We start from the raw sequence: 20420 nt of genomic DNA, 5'->3' as shown, positions 1-20420 counted from the left end.
TAGTTAGCTGCTGTTAGCCACCGCCTGTAGCTCAGCTAGTTAGCTGCTGTTAGCCACCGCCTGCAGCTCAGCTAGTTAGCTGCTGTTAGCCACCGCCTGTAGCTCAGCTAGTTAGCTGCTGTTAGCCACCGCCTGTAGCTCAGCTAGTTAGCTGCTGTTAGCCACCGCCTGCAGCTCAGCTAGTTAGCTGCTGTTAGCCACCGCCTGCAGCTCAGCTAGTTAGCTGCTGTTAGCCACCGCCTGTAGCTCAGCTAGTTAGCTTCAACTGTGTTTACATTGATAAACAAACTTAATACGTAGCGATAACGTGTCTGTATATCTTAGCGCTGGTCTTGTTGCTAAGGTAACCCTGCTGGTCTTGTTGCTAAGGTAACCCCGCTGCCAGCCCCTGGAAGAACCGGTTCTGAGCTCTGGCCCAGAAAGGAGTTGGTGCTGGTCTGGAACCAGTTCTAAGAACCAAGGACCGGTGCTAAGCTAAGGAACTAGCTCTGAACCAGCTCGGTGGAGAAGAGGTCTGTCTGTGCGTTGCCGTGGCTACCAGCTGTCTGTGTGTTCCCGTTGCCGTGGCTACCTGCTCCAGCAGCTGCCTGAGCCGGTGCAGCTGTGACTCCAGCTGTTTATTATGGTCTTCCAGGATCTGCATCCGGGCCTCCAGCCGCCCCTTGTGTTGCCGTAGCAACTTGGCCTCGGCGATGAGCTCGGCGTCGCGGGCGCTCTGCGGCGACGCCGGCAGCATCTCCGGGGGCGACGGCAGCGGGGACAGGCCCTTCCTGTCGTGGGCCTTCTTCAGACGGTCGTACTCGGCCTGGAGCTTCCTGGAGAGAGAGTAATTTATTATTATTTTATTATTGTTTTATTATCCCTATATATACATTTATTATTTTGTTTTATTTTATTATCCCTATATACACATTTATTATTTTAGTTTTATTTTATTATCCCTATATACACATTTATTATTAGTTTATTATTTTATTATTTTATTATCCCTATATACACATTTATTATTATTTTATTATTTTATTATTTTATTATCCCTATATACACATTTATTATTATTTTATTATTTTATTATTTTATTATCCCTATATATACATTTATTATTAGTTTATTATTTTATTATTTATTTTATTTTATTATCCCTATATATACATTTATTATTTTAGTTTTATTGTTCACCTTCATGTATCTATACAGTACGTTTATAGGTATGGGTATATATACATGGCTTATGATGTATGATCATAGACTGTAAAAAGAATGGACGTAGCGTCCGTGACGTCACCCATTGGTTTTGGGGAGTCGTTTTTGTGACTCAAATATGGCGGCCTGGACAGCGCCATGTTGGATTGGCCGGCCGAGAACCCGCCCACTGGCCTCGAAGCAGCTGTCCACGGAGCTGCTCGGACCTGTCACTCAACGTTTCCGCGCCCTGATTGGCTAGAGTTTTAACCTAATAACAGTAAAACTGTAGAGTTAAAAAAAAATTCACCCCCCTCAGAGTGTGTGCGGGGGTAGAAACTATCGATTGAGACGAAAAAACGTTCTGACACCAGGCTTTTAACATGTTTACTGAGGATGTAAAGTCGGCGATTTTAACACGGGGGTCTATGGGGAATGCTCCCTTCTGACACCAGCCCCCAGAGGAATCCGAGGGGATTGCAGTTTTTTGAACGCGGAAGTGAGCTTCACTTCTCAGACCGACAACTGCCCCCTTGTGTATGATATAGCTTCCTGGAGAGAGAGTAATTTATTATTAGTTTATTATTATTTTATTATCCCTATATATACATTTATTATTTTGTTTTATTTTATTATCCCTATATATACATTTATTATTTTAGTTTTATTTTATTATCCCTATATACACATTTATTATTTTAGTTTATTTTATTTTATTTTATTATCCCTATATACATTTATTATTTTAGTTTTATTTTATTTTATTATCCCTATATACACATTTATTATTTTAGTTTTATTTTATTATCCCTATATATACATTTATTATTAGTTTATTATTTTATTATTTTATTATCCCTATATATACATTTATTATTTTAGTTTTATTTTATTTTATTATCCCTATATACACATTTATTATTTTAGTTTTATTTTATTATCCCTATATATACATTTATTATTAGTTTATTATTTTATTATTTTATTATCCCTATATATACATTTATTATTTTATTTTATTATCCCTGTATATACATTTATTATTTTAGTTTATTTTATTTTATTATCCCTGTATATACATTTATTATTTTATTTTATTTTATTTTATTTTATTATCCCTGTATATACATTTATTATTTTAGTTTATTTTATTTTATTTTATTATCCCTATATATACATTTATTATTTTAGTTTATTTTATTTTATTTTATTATCCCTGTATATACATTTATTATTTTAGTTTATTTTATTTTATTTTATTATCCCTGTATATACATTTATTATTTTAGTTTATTTTATTTTATTTTATTATCCCTATATATACATTTATTATTTTAGTTTTATTTTATTATCCCTATATACACATTTATTATTTTAGTTTATTTTATTTTATTTTATTATCCCTATATATACATTTATTATTTTAGTTTATTTTATTTTATTATCCCTATATATACATTTATTATTTTATTTTATTTTATTTTATTATCCCTGTATATACATTTATTATTTTGTTTTATTTTATTTTATTATCCCTGTATATACATTTATTATTTTAGTTTTATTTTATTTTATTATCCCTATATATACATTTATTATTTTAGTTTTATTTTATTATCCCTATATATACATTTATTATTTTATTTTATTTTATTATCCCTATATATACATTTATTATTTTAGTTTATTTTATTATCCCTATATATACATTTATTATTTTAGTTTTATTTTATTATCCCTATATACACATTTATTATTTTAGTTTATTTTATTTTATTTTATTATCCCTATATACATTTATTATTTTAGTTTTATTTTATTTTATTATCCCTATATACACATTTATTATTTTAGTTTTATTTTATTATCCCTATATATACATTTATTATTAGTTTATTATTTTATTATTTTATTATCCCTATATATACATTTATTATTTTAGTTTTATTTTATTTTATTATCCCTATATACACATTTATTATTTTAGTTTTATTTTATTATCCCTATATATACATTTATTATTAGTTTATTATTTTATTATTTTATTATCCCTATATATACATTTATTATTTTATTTTATTATCCCTGTATATACATTTATTATTTTAGTTTATTTTATTTTATTATCCCTGTATATACATTTATTATTTTAGTTTATTTTATTTTATTTTATTATCCCTGTATATACATTTATTATTTTAGTTTATTTTATTTTATTTTATTATCCCTATATATACATTTATTATTTTAGTTTATTTTATTTTATTTTATTATCCCTATATATACATTTATTATTTTAGTTTTATTTTATTATCCCTATATACACATTTATTATTTTAGTTTATTTTATTTTATTTTATTATCCCTATATATACATTTATTATTTTAGTTTATTTTATTTTATTATCCCTATATATACATTTATTATTTTATTTTATTTTATTATCCCTGTATATACATTTATTATTTTAGTTTATTTTATTTTATTTTATTATCCCTATATATACATTTATTATTTTATTTTATTTTATTTTATTTTATTATCCCTGTATATACATTTATTATTTTAGTTTATTTTATTTTATTTTATTATCCCTGTATCCCTGTATATACATTTATTATTTTATTTTATTTTATTATCCCTGTATATACATTTATTATTTTATTTTATTTTATTTTATTATCCCTATATATACATTTATTATTTTGTTTTATTTTATTTTATTATCCCTATACATTTATTATTTTAGTTTTATTTTATTTTATTATCCCTATATATACATTTATTATTTTAGTTTATTTTATTTTATTATCCCTATATATACATTTATTATTTTAGTTTTATTTTATTTTATTATCCCTATATACACATTTATTATTTTAGTTTTATTTTATTTTATTATCCCTATATATACATTTATTATTTTAGTTTTATTTTATTTTATTATCCCTATATACACATTTATTATTTTGTTTTATTTTATTTTATTTATTATCCCTATATACATATTTATTATTTTAGTTTTATTTTATTTTATTATCCCTATATACACATTTATTATTTTAGTTTTATTTTATTTTATTATCCCTATATATACATTTATTATTTTAGTTTTATTTTATTTTATTATCCCTATATATACATTTATTATTTTAGTTTTATTTTATTTTATTATCCCTATATATACATTTATTATTTTAGTTTTATTTTATTTTATTATCCCTATATATACATTTATTATTTTAGTTTTATTTTATTTTATTATCCTATATATACATTTATTATTTTAGTTTTATTTTATTTTATTATCCCTATATATACATTTATTATTTTAGTTTTATTTTATTTTATTATCCCTATATATACATTTATTATTTTAGTTTTATTGTTCACCTTCATGTATCTATACAGTACGTTTATAGGTATGGGTATATATGAATACATGGCTTATGATGTATTGTTGTATTATTCTCTTGTACCTTTCTAAGTTTTTCAGTAAAAAATAAAATAAAAAGTTGATCACAAAAAAAATAAATTCCTGAAGAGAGATGAGATGTAACACAAGATTCATCTCACAACTGTGTGCAGTAGTTAAAGGTGGAAAAAGTGAGTTTAGCTCCAGCACATGTGTCTTTTTCTCTCCATAATTATTTATTTTGACATTCCCACAAAATATGGCGGTGGTTTGCTGCTAGGCAACCACATTTCCTCCAACACCAGGCATCACTTCTAATGCAGTCTGACTTTATAGAAAGGGAATGAGGAGGATTTTTTCCACACATGATGTTTTGATCCACGTGTCCATCTGTTATTAACACGTTTCCTTCCAGCTCCCATCTCCCTTTGGATTATTTTGTTACCTTAAGTTAACTTGAGAAAAGCTAAGCTAAGTTACCAAAGCAAAGTAAAGTAAAGTTCAGGTCCAGCAAAAATTATATCTTATAAAACATAAAAGCTAAAATGTCTCTTAAAGCTCTGCCCCTTTAATTAGTGCACACAAAATAAATTAACTTTAGCCTACTACTTTTACAACCACATTATTTTCAGATTATTTCTTAGCACAGGCATGTTTAGATGTAGCTGGGTACAGCCCTGTGTTTCCTGCTGGCTGGTTAAACTCTTTATAGGAGATTAATGTCGGTCTCATTGATTAAATCTAACAACTGTGGCAGTTGCGTTAGTTAGTCTGTATGAAAAGTGAAGCTTCAGGTGCTGGACAGAAAAGCAGCGCTGGCACCACTTGTTTTCATCCAGATAAGGTGCACGCGTCTTAAAGAGACAGGTGCTTCGCCTCGCCACATACCCCACCCCCACCTCTCAAATCTTTTTTTATTGCGGATTTACACGAATCACACAAATGACCCATTTGGGATCCAAAACGGCGAAAGGTGACAGGTTTGCACCCCTGTATGATTCTTTGTAAATGGGGTTAAAACAGGTGGCAGGGTTCCTACACATTTGAAATTTCCAAATTCCATACTTTTTCCAGACCCTAATTTAAAAAAAATTCAAATAATTTGTGATATTTGAGTAAAAAAAAAAAAAAAATCATGCAATTAATCATTTGTTTTTGTTATTCTGAATGGGTATGCCATTATGTCACCAAATACTTTCCAGGAGATTGTAGCTAGGTACAATAGCGTGTACAAAATAATTAACCCAAATAACTTCAGATAAGACCGAACCCAGATAAGTATTAAAGGGATAGTTCAACATTTTGGCAAATTGGCCCATTGTCATAATCGCTATAGTCATAGCAGTAGGTTCATTACCTTTAATTGTAGGTGTAAGCTATTTTCAGTACGGCGGAGCGCAGCAGCTGGCTGCTCAGAGCTACGCTATGGAGGCTAAGGGAATTTCTTGGTTTCCCTCATTAAACTCATCAAATTCAACATCCCAAAACTCCACAGCGCTTTTGTAGACAAGTTGTGAGCTGCACAACCACCACGCTATGAGATAATGACGGAACGATACGAAACGGAGCCGTTTTAGAGGTAAATACAGGGTAAATACGGAGACTGCTTGCTGAAAAACTGTCCCTGAACGCAACGCGCATCAGCGGTTTTGTATGAATTTACCTCGAAAACGGCTCCGTTTCGTATCGTTCCGTCATTATCTCATAGCGTGGTGGTTGTGCAGCTCACAACTTGTCTACAAAAGCGCTGTGGAGTTTTGGGATTTTGTATTTGATGAGTTTAATGAGGGAAACCAAGAAATTCCGTTAGCCTCCATAGCGTAGCTCTGAGCAGCCAGCTGCTGCGCTCCGCCGTACTGAAAATAGCTTACACCGACAATTAAAGGTAATGAACCTACTGCTATGACTATAGCAATTATGGCAATGGGCCAATTTGCCAAAATGTTGAACTATCCCTTTAAGATAAATATATTTCCATACAATAGTTTCCATTTTCCATACTTTTCCAGACCTGGAAATGTATAAAATCAAATTCCATACTTTTCCATACTTGCGTAGGAACCCTGAGGTGGAATCATGGGTTGCAGTATCCTGTTGTTATATTATCGAATGTTATTTATATTTACAATTTCTTTTAATATGTTTTTATACGAGGGACAGCACAGTGTGGGGGTGTAGTCAGGACTTCATTTCACTGCTTGTTGTAAGTGTTTAAACACTTTGACTTTGCATGTGACAAATAAAGAATCTTGAATCTTGAATCTTGAATCTTGAATCTTGAATCTAACCTCTGACTGCATCTTCAGGCGTCATCATTTATTTACAGTTTGTGTTTTTGTTGTCTGACCTGTTCTCCTGCTCCAGGTCACCCAGGACCCGCTCCAGCTCCCCCTTCTCCTCCGTCTCCATGGAGATGAGTATCTGGGCGGGGCTGCGGGGCTGGCTGAGGGGAGAGCCCTGGTTCAGGGACTGGCAGTAGTGCTGGATCAACATGTGCTCGTCATCGCTGCACGCACACACACACACACACACACACACAGATGACATGGTGAGAGATGTACAGATGCACACACACATTTATATCAGATGTATTCAGCACACACACACACAGAAGGAGAGAGAGAGGGAGAGAAGGGGGGAGGAAGGGAGGTGGAGAAAAAAGAAAAAAGAAGAAATGAGCCAGTAAATGACCCAGCAGCTGTGGAACAGGATGCACCACCGAAGACGGAGAGAAGAGAAGACAACAGGGGGACAGAGAGGACACACAACTCCCCAGCTCTGTCTCAACACTACACAACTCAGAGTGGACACACGCACACACACACACACACACACACACACACACACACACACACACACACACACACACACACACACGCAGCCCGTGGTGTTTCAGGGTTTTAATGAGGCCAGATATTTAGCTGCTGCTGCTGCTGCTGCTGCTGCTGCTGCTGCTGCTGCTGCTGCTGCTGCTGCTGCTGCTGCTTTCAGCTCAGCCAGGCGGCCATTTTGAATACTTAAGGACATACTGATGTTTCCTGTCTGACTGCTGAACACATGAAGTCAAACTCGTTGCGCTGCTTTTTACATAATATTAGGGGTGGGCGTTGCCAAGGACCTCACGATACGATACGCATCACGATACTTGAGTCACGATACGATACGATATTGCGATATATTGCGATATTCTACGATATTCTACATAGTTCACTGAAAAATGTAAAAGGCATTAATATGCATCTTAAAATCCCAGTTGTATGTACATCAGACGATAGTGATAATTTATGGGACAAACTGAGTCAAAACAATGTCATTCAGATTACCCATGCCATTTTATACAAGTGCAAGTTACAACAACATATCTGCATGAACAACACACTGTCTGAGGCAGCAGCACAGTGACACCTCACTGGATTTACGTCTGAAACATGATTTATTATTTGAAAATGTTTTTTATTTTTCAAAATGTTTTTAATTTTTAATTTTTTAAATCGATATTTAAATATTGAATATCGATATCGTATCGCGATATAAAGTATCGCGATATATTGCCATATCAATATTTTTGCCCACCCCTACATAATATGTTCTTCACTGTTTCAACTTCAGGCTGTCAGTTATTAAAATATCACACAACGTAATGTCCTTGTTTAGCGGCTAAGCTAACAATAGAATCTAACTGTGTTATCTATGTGTTATTGATGACACATTTCTCCATGGGGAGAATAAAGTGTATGGCACTGCATCGTATCGCATTTAGGGATGTCACAATTACTTGTTTTCACAATTAATCGCGGTATTTAACGCCACAATTAATTGATCGCAAAGATTCCTAAATACCGCAATTTTCCGAAAAAAGATGATGTATGAACCGTGTCGTCAGATGTGCTCCAAAGTAAAGGTAAATGCACAGATTCTGGTCCATTTATCTAATGTAACATTGAATTAGTAGGAATTTAAATGCTAGAGTGTCATTTGTAATAAAAAAAAAGATTAAAATGAACTTAAACATTTGGTATCGATGACAATTAATGACTTGAATATTTCAAACACTTCCCCTGGCAAATTAATAACTGGTCATATTTTAATAGATATTTAAAATATTTTATAATTAGTAATGTATATTTGAACTATATTTGATTTTACACATTAATAGTGTTGAGAAATTAATTAATGCAGAATAATAATCGTGATGATCGTAACACCGTGATTATTTCTCTGACTATAATCGTACCAAAAAAATCTATTATCATGACATCCCTAATCGCATTGCATCGTATCGCATTGTGTGGTATCGTATCGTATCTCATCGCATCGTATTGTAAAGAACACATAATCTAACTTTTGTGTGCATGTGTGGGATGACATATGCAAATAGACTTTACATTTTCAATTGTCCGGCAAAAACTATCAACAAAACGCACTGCTAATTTTAAAAATGTAGTTTTCACAACAAAAATAAAGAATTGAACGTGTTACAAATACACGCAACAAAATATTAAATTTGTGTGAAAATGTTCAATTGGTTATGACTTGAAATGATAAAGATAGCTGGTAAGATGCTGTCACTTCTGTATAGTGACAATAAAGGCTGATTCTGATTTTAGTTGCTCATCCATTTGTCAGCCATTTTGAGCATCCTCTGCCTCTATTGATTTGTTGGCATCGTCTGCATAGAAAGACAATTTTTACAAACTAATTTCTTAAAAATACCACTGACTACAGGACAATTTCACAAAGGGAAAACACATGTATGTCACAAAAATGAGTTTAAACATTTAACAATAATAATGTGCCTATTTCGCATATTTACATACACACTAATCAGAATTATTTGGGGGGCTAAATCTGGTTATTACCATCAATGTGTGCAGACCTATTCCCTTTTTCCATATGACCACAATATGATCTTATATCCACAAGCAGGGCCGTTGTACAGGGGAGAAAGGTGATGATAACTCTAGGGGCCCAGCGCCCAGTGGGGCCCATAAAAAACCCCAGTAGTCTAATCTTTGTATGACTGATTTATTCTGCGTAAGACCCTGACTAATACTCATAGTACACTGTAAAAACTCAACATCTTTCCAAGAATATTTGTCTTATTTCTTGTCCAAATGTCTCATTTCTAGTCAAAACTAATCTCTTTCCACTTAAAATAAGACTCATCACCTAAAAATGAACTTGTTTTTAGATCATTTTCACTTGTTTCAAACAAATTTTCACTTGAAATAAGTAGAAAAATCTGCCAGTGAAAACATGTTTTTGTGCTTGTAATAAGGAAGAAAAACTTGCTCCATTATCAGATTTTTTCTACTTATTCCAAGTGAAAATCTGCTTGAAAGGAGTAAAAAGTGTCTAAAAACAAGCTGCTTTTTAATGTGATGAGTCTTATTTTAAGTAGAATGAGATTTGTTTTGACTAGAAATGACATTTTGACTAGAAATAAGCAAATATTCTTGGTAAGATACTTGAGTTTTTGCAGTGTAATGCTGCATTAGCATCAAAACAAAGAAGGCTAAATAATACATGATAATACATACGTAGTCTAAGAAAAAAAAAGGAAAAGTTAGGGGGAGGGGCCCACTTTAGTATTCTTTAAGGGGCCCAGAATTCCTAGCTACGGCCCTGCACTGACCACAATATGATCTTATATCCACAACACTGTAAAACATCTTTGACATCACGCCACAAGCGGCCGATGGAGACGAGACAGAGCAGGTTCACACACAGCGAGTCAGGTCAGTGAGTGAGAAACAGACATCAAACAATCAAAAAGCGGTTCTCACATGCTCTCATTGGGTGAGATACTGTCATTCAGATAAGAGCCGTTACGATTCTCCATTTCCGCTAACCTGCGGAGGGGGAAGAAACAGAGCAGTCAGTCAGTCCCTGAACGCAACGCCGGGGCAGTTCATAGACTCTGGAGGGAAAATCCGTCTCGGTTCAGAACGCAGGTGTTTCTCTGTTTTCTCTGCAACGACGGGGAAGAAATGTGACAATGACACCGCTATGTTAAGTTGTTTAGAAATGTGACAATGACACCGCTATGTTAAGTTGTTTAGAAATGTGACAATGACACCGCTATGTTAAGTTGTTTAGAAATGTGACAATGACACCGCTATGTTAAGTTGTTTAGAAATGTGACAATGACACCTCTATGTTAAGTTGTTTAGAAATGTGACAATGACACCGCTATGTTAAGTTGTTTAGAAATGTGACAATGACACCTCTATGTTAAGTTGTTTAGAAATGTGACAATGACACCTCTATGTTAAGTTGTTTAGAAATGTGACAATGACACCTCTATGTTAAGTTGTTTAGAAATGTGACAATGACACCGCTATGTTAAGTTGTTTAGAAATGTGACAATGACACCTCTATGTTAAGTTGTTTAGAAATGTGACAATGACACCGCTATGTTAAGTTGTTTAGAAATGTGACAATGACACCGCTATGTTAAGTTGTTTAGAAATGTGACAATGACACCTCTATGTTAAGTTGTTTAGAAATGTGACAATGACACCGCTATGTTAAGTTGTTTAGAAATGTGACAATGACACCTCTATGTTAAGTTGTTTAGAAATGTGACAATGACACCTCTATGTTAAGTTGTTTAGAAATGTGACAATGACACCGCTATGTTAAGTTGTTTAGAAATGTGACAATGACACCGCTATGTTAAGTTGTTTAGAAATGTGACAATGACACCGCTATGTTAAGTTGTTTAGAAATGTGACAATGACACCGCTATGTTAAGTTGTTTAGAAATGTGACAATGACACCGCTATGTTAAGTTGTTTAGAAATGTGACAATGACACCTCTATGTTAAGTTGTTTAGAAATGTGACAATGACACCGCTATGTTAAGTTGTTTAGAAATGTGACAATGACACCGCTATGTTAAGTTGTTTAGAAATGTGACAATGACACCGCTATGTTAAGTTGTTTAGAAATGTGACAATGACACCTCTATGTTAAGTTGTTTAGAAATGTGACAATGACACCGCTATGTTAAGTTGTTTAGAAATGTGACAATGACACCGCTATGTACAGTAAGTTGTTTTTCACATAATGAACTGCAGAAAAGGTTTCTGAAGTTAACCCTCTATGGTACGCTGCATTATGATGCCAGTGGGGGAAAAATGTTTGGAGTGTTTTTATGTCTCAAAATAGACTAAATAAACATCATCTAAAGAAATTGATGGAAGTTTTTTGGATTTGTTTCCTGTAGCAACATTGTACCATTACGGTTCATCATCATCTACTGTATTAGAAACACCGACCAGTCTCTGTAGACTTTACCCTTCACTGGCCTCATCCTCATCTTCCTCCTCATCATCATAATAGCCTGATGTTTACTTTACTGCATCCAAAATCACATTTATTAAGGATAAAAACTAAATTATGAGGAATTATATGTTTTTGAACATTATATTTACACCTAAACACACACTACCATAGTCTCATAATGCAATATTGATTCCATAATGGTCCACTGTCGCCTCAAGGCAACGCTGCAATTTTCTATAATGGTACGTTGTTGCTTTGGGGCAACAGGTGCATTTTAACAAGTTTCCATTATTTAATAAGTAAATAAATTGCATGGAACTATTAAAAATTAAACTTTACTAATCTATTAGTGTAAATATATGTTTTTCCAGATGAAAAAGGGCCAGGAAGTTACTGTATGTTTTCACACCGTTTTAGTGGAGCTAAATGGCAAACCTGTTTCCTTTGAAAAAGTCTGCAAAAAAGGGTTTCAGTGGCTTCTTGAAAGTCATGTGATAAATTAAAGCATTGTTATTGGTTCTCTAAGGTCTCCTCTCTTTTTTAAAGTATTACAGCATTAAATGGGATGAATTGTGGAGATGTGACAGGACAAAAAGTGGTAACATGGTACCATAGAGGGTTAAGTGGGTTTATATCTGAGTCTGGTCTGTGGATATTGTAGTTTTTCTGGCTGGGCTGTTGGAGTTCCTCTGTGTTTGCCACCGTATCCTTGACAACCGTTACTGCCACATTATAAAACGTTAAGGTGAAATCCTACGATCTGATTGGTTGTTAGCCGTGGTATAATGAGCAGTTACCACGGCTACTATTCTAAAGCCTTATCACAGCGTAGGCTATCACTCCGCCTCAGGCACGTATGACTGGTATGAATGGAAGTTGTTGTCATGTATCCATGACAACGGACTGTTGCAGTCCGTAGCAACAGACAGCTGATGTTTTTAGGATGTTAAAAAATGAAGATGTGAAAACACAATCAGGGAAGGGGCCGGCCAAAGGACACAAACACACCCCAGAAGTGGACCTTCCCTCAGCTATAAATGTTTAGGTTTTCCCATTGTCTTGGTCTTTTCTTTACCATCATCCACTTGGGTTTGAACTGACCTTTCCTTGCAAGGAAATAAAATCATGTCCGCCGGCGAAGTCTCTATTTCATTATTCACCAACAGCAAACGGCTAAGAATTTCCACGACACTATCTACGTTAGTTCGGTTTCCTGGTGGTTTGAGATTTATCCGATTAATCCGAGCTAAAATAAAAACACTTGGGGCATGGTTGTAAGTGTTTTTTACAGATGGACTGAGACAGACAGGCATCTGCCCCAGCTGGGGTGTGTTTGTTTGTATTCCTACGATGCTGCACGCTGCAGAAACCAGAGATAACCTCCTGGCCACTTAATTACTCTGCTGCTTCACCTCCACACCTTCCTTTAATCTGCTGGATGCAATCTGTCTCAGAGGGGGGGGGCTGTCTGTCAGCACGGGGCAGCTAGCCTTGTGTTTGTGTTTATGTGTGCAGCTAGCCTTGTGTTTATGTGTGCAGCTAGCCTTGTGTTTATGTGTGCAGCTAGCCTTGTGTTTATGTGTGCAGCTAGCCTTGTGTTTATGTGTGCAGCTAGCGTTGTGTTTATGTGCCAACGTTGGCCAAAGGCAACGATGAGTGGTGTCAGGATCAAACACTTGGCCCCAGAGGAACAACAACAGTCCAACGACCGACCGACTGACTCAGCTGCCAGTTTATCAACGACTTTCTACTTGATCGACTGGTTGTGTGATTGATTTGACTTCTGCTTCTTGTCCCTCGGCGGTGGCTCGGTGGCAGCGGTTAGCATCACTAGCATCACTAGCATCACTAGCATCACTAGCATCACTAGCATCACTAGCATCACTAGCATCACTAGCATCACTGCAAACTGAAGGAAGTCAAACGTGTTTTGGTGAATAAGCTCTGATTCTCTCAGGAATAACACTTATTCACCAAAAAGCCAAACACATCCCTTCATCTCAGTCTGTATGTATGCACAGGGATATCTTGACCTTTTTTGTTTTTGTTTTAGCCGTTATTAGGAGCAGAAGAATCACTGCAGCATCAGTCGTGCTGCTGTGGAACTACTATGGACATTTGGTGTTTAAGTGGAAACAGGAACTTAATTTAATTGTAAATACCTGGTAATAACCAGATACTAAAACATAGTTTGTCAAGGTTGTCAAGGTATCCCATTCTCCATCTCTACATCTCTACATCAGCAACAACACGGCAGCTTTCTGTCAAAGCTCACACATATACAGTCAGAGATATTTAAAGTGGTTTTAGCAGTGAAGGGGACGGGGAAAGGTTGTCAGTTGCTGTCAATGTCTTTTATGCTGTGTTTTACTTTACTTTTTTTTTTTTTTTTTTTTTTTAACAGTACATGTCATGATATTTGCACATGTATGTATACCGTAGATGACCATTTATTAGCCCGGGCGTTTAATATGCTAAATCGACTTGGACCCCAGGCGTTTATAAGAACCAGGCGCGTATTTGCAACAGGCTACAGAACAAGGTGGTCACCGTAGGACCACTTGAACAAAACTACTTTTTTCCCGACACATACCTATATCTTTATTGACATCAGACAATAAATACAAAGACAGTTTGTCTGTGTTACGGGGAGCTGATCAGAGCAGCCAATCAGATCAGTGTTATGAACGATAGTGGGATGTGGAAGGGGGGAGAAGTGGGGGGGGGGGCGGTCGATCGCGGTCATTTCAACACTGTACATTAGCGCATTTATCTATTTGTCTTTGTCTATTAGTAGTCCAGCGCGACCTGTCCCGCTAGCGCACCTGTGTTTCTGTGTGTGTGTGTGTGTGCGTCTGCATGCGAGAGAGAGAGCGGGAGGAGGGGCTGACTGACAGAGGTAGGAGTCGCTGTTAAAAAAAACTTTTTTTTTCTGTGCAAGACTATGGTAAACACTTAATCGCCCGGGCGTTTAATTGAACCGGCGTTTATTCTGCCAAATGAGCTCGGACCCCGGCGGCTATTAGAGCACAGGCGCGTATTTGCGCGCGGGCGACTATTTGGTCATCTACGGTATGTATGTGTATGCATGTGTATGTGTGTATATATATAGTATGTTTTGTCGTGTTATTCCTGCCATATCTGCCTCATGCACTATTTTATTGTAATTGTAAAGTGTGAGACCATGTTGCATGGTAATTCTACACCTTCAATAAAGATTGATTGATTGATTGATTGATTGATGATAGAGTAGGAAATCTTGCAGGTGTGACATCATTAGTATGTATATACTGTACGTTTTGATTTAGTGAATTTAGCCGTAATCGTTGCAATTAAAAGAGAACAAAGACATGATATATTTCAGTCTGTGTGTAATGAAATCTATGTAACATGCGTTTCACTGTGTGAACTGAAAGTTTTCCATGATATTCTCATTTATTGATACGTGCCTGTATAATTTAATTCAGAAACTTTCAAACTTCCTGTATAGAGGTGATTAACATTCTTTAAATATTTTATATTTCAGAAATGTTCAGTGTATATGAGCCCAGTAGATCTCCCAGAAGAACTCACTGTCACATATCTTTTTTGGACACTTGTAATAATTTGAGATGTCAAAGATATCAGTTTCTATGGTGATATGACCCATGTGGACTGACTGTATATGACGTGCGCCTGAAAGCAGGTTTAGATCATCACTTCATAACATCACTCTGCCTTTTTTCAATTCCATTTCAATCAGAACAAACTCATTCTGTTGTGAACAGGAGAAGGAAAACTTCTGTCCCCTCTCTGACTTGAAACTTTTTGGGGTTTTTTTGATGATCAAACTTTCTGATCAGGAACAAAGTTGACTGAAAGTTCCCCAGAACTGCGTCAGCCAAGAGAATTAGGGCGACGGCTCCCCGGGGAGCGACGGCGGCGTGAGCGCAGCAGGGGAACACTGTGTTTTAGGTGTTTTTAGTCATTATTCCAAATCCCATCCATCCCAGAGCTGCTGGTGGCTCTCTAGAGGAGCTGTTATCTCCACCGTGGGAAGGTTTCGTCCCCTTATCCTGTTCACAAACACACTGCCGGCTGAACGCAGAGGGTTACCGGTTGGCGTAGTGCTCGATGCGAGTGTGTGTGTCGTCATGGGAGAGCTGCGGGGACGATCCAGGCCTGAGAGGGAGGGAGGGAGGAGAGAAAGGAAGGAGAGAGGAGAAGAGGAGAAGAAAGAAAGAGAGAGTCAATGCAACCAGGAGGGAAGTGAATCCCAGTGCAGATGCAGCACGAGCCACAGAAACACAGAAACTCAGCACGAGGCAGCTGATGTGTGACGGCGTCAGATGCTGTAAATAAAACCTCTTCTGTTTGCCTCCTGAGATCTCACACCTCGTCCTCCGAGGGAGATTATCACTCTGACGACATGAAGCAGGAAACTACTTCCTCTTCAAGAGTCACAGTCCTTGAACAATTGGAATTGGATGCCAGAAAAGTTTACAAGGCTTTACAAGGACAAATCCAAAGGCTAAAGAATACCTATTAAATATTTAAAGCAGAAGTAAGCGATCCGGTGGTTTTGGCTAATGCTGCGTTCCAGGCAGGCTTTTGAAATCGTAAATTACAGCTTCAAGTCACGACTTACGACTTTGTAGCGTTCCAGGCAACCCACTCGTGTTTCTCCGACCTGTTTTACCTGTGAAAGTCACTATAACGGCCACTCGTAACTTCTGACCCGTGAACTCGTACCAGATCGAACTGGTACCACTTCACAGGTCGGAAAAACACCAGTTACGAGTTGCCTTGAACCAGAGATGGGACCAAGTCACACATGTGCAAGTCTCAAGTCATTTTTCTTTGGGCAAGTCAAGTCAAGTCACAGGTTATGTCAAGTCAAGTCCAAGTCAAGTCACCTTATTATTGCAATTTCACCCGCAGAATCTAATCTAAATAAAGTGAAGACAATATATTAGAATAGAATAGAACATCTATTATGTCTTATCATGTCTTAATGCATTAATGAGCCTCTTCATACCTGATCTGATCACAAAAGGTTAACTCCTACTACATCAATAGTATAGAATATAAAATCTATTAGCTATATTCTATCATGACAACACCACTCTCAGCCTGCACTCAGACCAAGTAGTTAGATATTAATTTGATATTTTATATTCAAAAGTCAAAGAATGTGTAACACTGAAACATTCCTGGATGCTAACTGACAGGCAAACAGCTGTGTAGTCACTGCAGATTCTGCAGCAGTGAGAACGTGAGGCTGAAGCAGAGGAGATTTTTTAATTTTTAAAAAGGACACGTTAGCTCCTCGCTATGGTAACGCCGGTAACAGGTGACTGTTAGGTCTATAGGTTACTGTGCATTTGTCCCGACTCTGAACAGCGGCGGCGACGCAGCGTTAATGAAGCAGCGTCAGGCCGCTCACCGTCACTGAAACTCTGGATGAAATCTCCGTTTAAAAACACTGAGCTGCGAGCGTGATAGCACGCCATGGATGTATTATATTATAGCCTAACAGATCCATGTAGCACGCCCGCTGCAGCGACCCTGGAGGCCCCTTTGCTCCGCGTGTCAAACCCCCCCTCTCACTCTCTCCCCCTCCCTCTCTCTCTCCAGCGCTCCTTTCAAAATAAGTGCATAAAAAGTCCGGGGGAAAAAAAAAAAACACCGACTGATCTGGTGCCGTGCCGGTGAGAAATTCAGCGGTGGCGGCTGGTCATTCAAGTCATTCAAGTCATCGTGTCTCAAGTCAAGTCAAGTCCCGAGTCTTTAACCTTCAAGTCCGAGTCAAGTCGCAAGTCTTTTATTTTTTGTCAAGTCAAGTCAAGTCGCATCAAAATAGCGACTCGAGTCGACTCGAGTCCAAGTCACAGTGACTCGAGTCCCCATCTCTGCCTTGAACGCACCATAACTTCCTGTCAGCAGATGGAGTTAGCAGCCCCCGCCCTCGTCATGGATCTATTGGTCCTCGTCCCTACGTCACCACATTCAGGCGCATCCCTTGGCTGCACACACAGAGAGGACTGCCCCTTTATGCCGTTCTCTCTCCTCATTGGATAAAGGTTGTAGGATACAAGGAAAGTTTTCTCCTGGGCTCAGAGCAGAGCAGAGTGACTGACAGACCCGTGTTTCAGACCAAACACTCTATAGAAGTGATTGCTGTCGGGAGATACAACTATTTAAGACTTAGATTAACACAAACATTCACCTTACTTCTGCTTTAAATACTTATTGTATATCTTCGTATTTTTTCTTTATAAAACGGCGTCAATAAACTACACGAACAGCTTGGAACCACAGGAACTCCATATATGGTCTAACCCTTCCCACCTAGCTGATGCACCTCCAATACCTGGGAAAAAAGTCATAACATTACGAGAATAAAGTCGAAAATTTACGAGAATAAAGTCGTACATTTCATACGAGAAAAAAGTCATAACATTAGAGCGAATAAAGTCGAAAATTCACGACTTTATTCTCGAAGTTTGTGATTTTTTTATTTATTTGTCAATGTGGCCCTGATACTCCGTCGTAGAAAACATCATTCTAAGTTATTGAGTTATTTGATTTAACCAATGGTCCTTCTGTTCTAGGACAAATCTAGACTTTGACACGTCTATCTATATTATTATGTTAATGTCTTGTTTAATCAATGAAAATGATCCATAAATAAAGTTGGCCTTAACTAGAGAGAAAAGAAAAGCTACACTACTCTACTACTGGGCAGTGTTCAACTAATTTAAATATTCAAATGAGGTTAATTATTATGTCATAAGGTGTTTTTCATTCTGAATCTAAGATGCTACAAACTAAATGAGTGAGATGAGTGGAAGCGACAGAAAAAGAATCTGATGAGGAGAGTAAAAAACACAAATCATGAATGTTTTATGTGTTAAAAAGACAGAACAGTGTGTGTGTGTGTGTGTGTGTGTGTGTGTGTGTGTGTGTGTGTGTGTGTGTGTGTGTGTGTGCGAGGCCAGGTACTCACGCATGGTCTACGGGCCAGAAGTTGATCAGAGTGACGGGACTGAAAGACAAAAGAACGTGAGATGATGACACAGGAAGTGGGAGGACGCAGCAGCAAGGCATGATGGGAACACAACACTCAACCGTCCTGATCAAGTATTGATTATTGATTAACCCCTCGGTGTTTTCCTTTGCTTTGCTACATAGCTAATGCTAACCTTAAAGGGATAGTAGCATTTTTTTAAAGTGGGGTTGTATGATCTCCAAATATCCCCTAAGTACTTTAATTGCAGTAGAAGACTCTCTGCACTCCTCCCGTTAGCAACGCCAGCCCATAATAGCCCTGCCCAGAGATTTACAACATACAGTGTTGTGAACAGACCCAAAGAAACGGCCTATTTTCACGGCCTAAAAGAGGTTTTACCTGAAAATAAATACACAGTTCCATTGTTCACTATAATATTATTTTTTCCAGGAAAAACACAGTTTTTATTTGGACCTAACCAACTGCTGATCGGCGGGTGCTAACCCCGGGCGGAGGGATACGTGAGTTGGTTCGGTCCAAATAAAAACTGCGTATTATAAAATAAAATTATATTATAGTGAACAATGGAACTGTGTATTTTTTTTCAGGTAAAACCTCTTTTAGGCCGTGAAAATAGGCCGTTTCTTTGGGTCTGTTCACAACACTGTATGTTGTAAATCTCTGGGCAGGGCTATTATGGGCTGGCGTTGCTAACGGGAGGAGTGCAGAGAGTCTTCTACTGCAATTAAAGTACTTAGGGGCTATTTGGAGATCATACAACCACACTTTAAAAAAATGCTACTATCCCTTTAAGAGCTGTTTACTTAGCATCTATCAGAAAATAGGCTGAACATGCTAACCAGCTAGCATCACTTTACCCTTTAGTGCTGTAAACACCGGCTGGAGCTCTGTTACGTAAACAGCTGCTAATGCTGACGCTAATGCTAACGCTATGTAGCAATAGCAAAACATACACACAGGTCCTTTAATGTGTGCATGCATGGATCAACACACACACACACTTTAAAAAGCCTTTGTAATGTTGTGTTGCATTCAATGACCTCATCAAACATTTAAACTGGTGGTTTACTGATGTTAAATATGAATGAGTCTGAATCAGAAATGTGTTTTACAGTTTAACTTTCTTTTCTTTAGCTGTGACAAGACACACACACTTGACACAAACAGACACACAAAACTGCACCAAGCCTCATCTATATTACATGCATTTGTTTCTCTGTGTGTGTTAACTTCAACTGACCTCTGGCTAAGCCCCGCCCCCAAACACGATGAGCCAATCACAGTGCTCATAGCTAGCCCATACACTGGGACATTCTCTGCTTCCACGTCCATTGAAATGCATTGTAGTTAGTCAGTTTTCATTGGTTTTTATATGTTTTTTCTTGACATTTTAAGTTTAAATGGTCAAACGGTGTTCATGGGGTACATGCAGCTCTGACACTAGGTATCCTGAGAGGCCACGGGGGGATTTTTTTACCTTTTCCCAGCCACATCTCAACCGAGAGAAGTGTCTGCTCTGG

The 20420-nt window shown here is 36.8% G+C and overlaps 1 protein-coding gene across 2 annotated transcripts in view; it reads right to left on the bottom strand.

Moving 5' to 3' along the window:
* The window catches only part of dmd (dystrophin), a 413300-nt gene that overhangs the window by 8261 nt on the left and 384619 nt on the right, over positions 1-20420 (bottom strand). For both annotated transcript variants that reach the window (XM_085802729.1, XM_085802740.1), the window contains 5 exons: positions 18877-18915; positions 15984-16049; positions 10385-10450; positions 6946-7104; positions 572-815 (listed from right to left, as the gene is read on the bottom strand). In XM_085802729.1, coding sequence (XP_085658855.1) covers positions 572-815; positions 6946-7104; positions 10385-10450; positions 15984-16049; positions 18877-18915 — 574 coding nt within the window. The remainder of the gene's footprint in view (positions 1-571; positions 816-6945; positions 7105-10384; positions 10451-15983; positions 16050-18876; positions 18916-20420) is intronic.

Source organism: Trachurus japonicus, chromosome 2 (assembly GCF_045865225.1).
Source record: "Trachurus japonicus isolate A0001 chromosome 2, Traja_1.0".
NCBI lineage: Eukaryota > Metazoa > Chordata > Actinopteri > Carangiformes > Carangidae > Trachurus > Trachurus japonicus.
The sequence above is the reverse complement of the archived record's forward strand: the minus strand, read 5'-3'. Positions and strand labels throughout refer to the sequence as shown.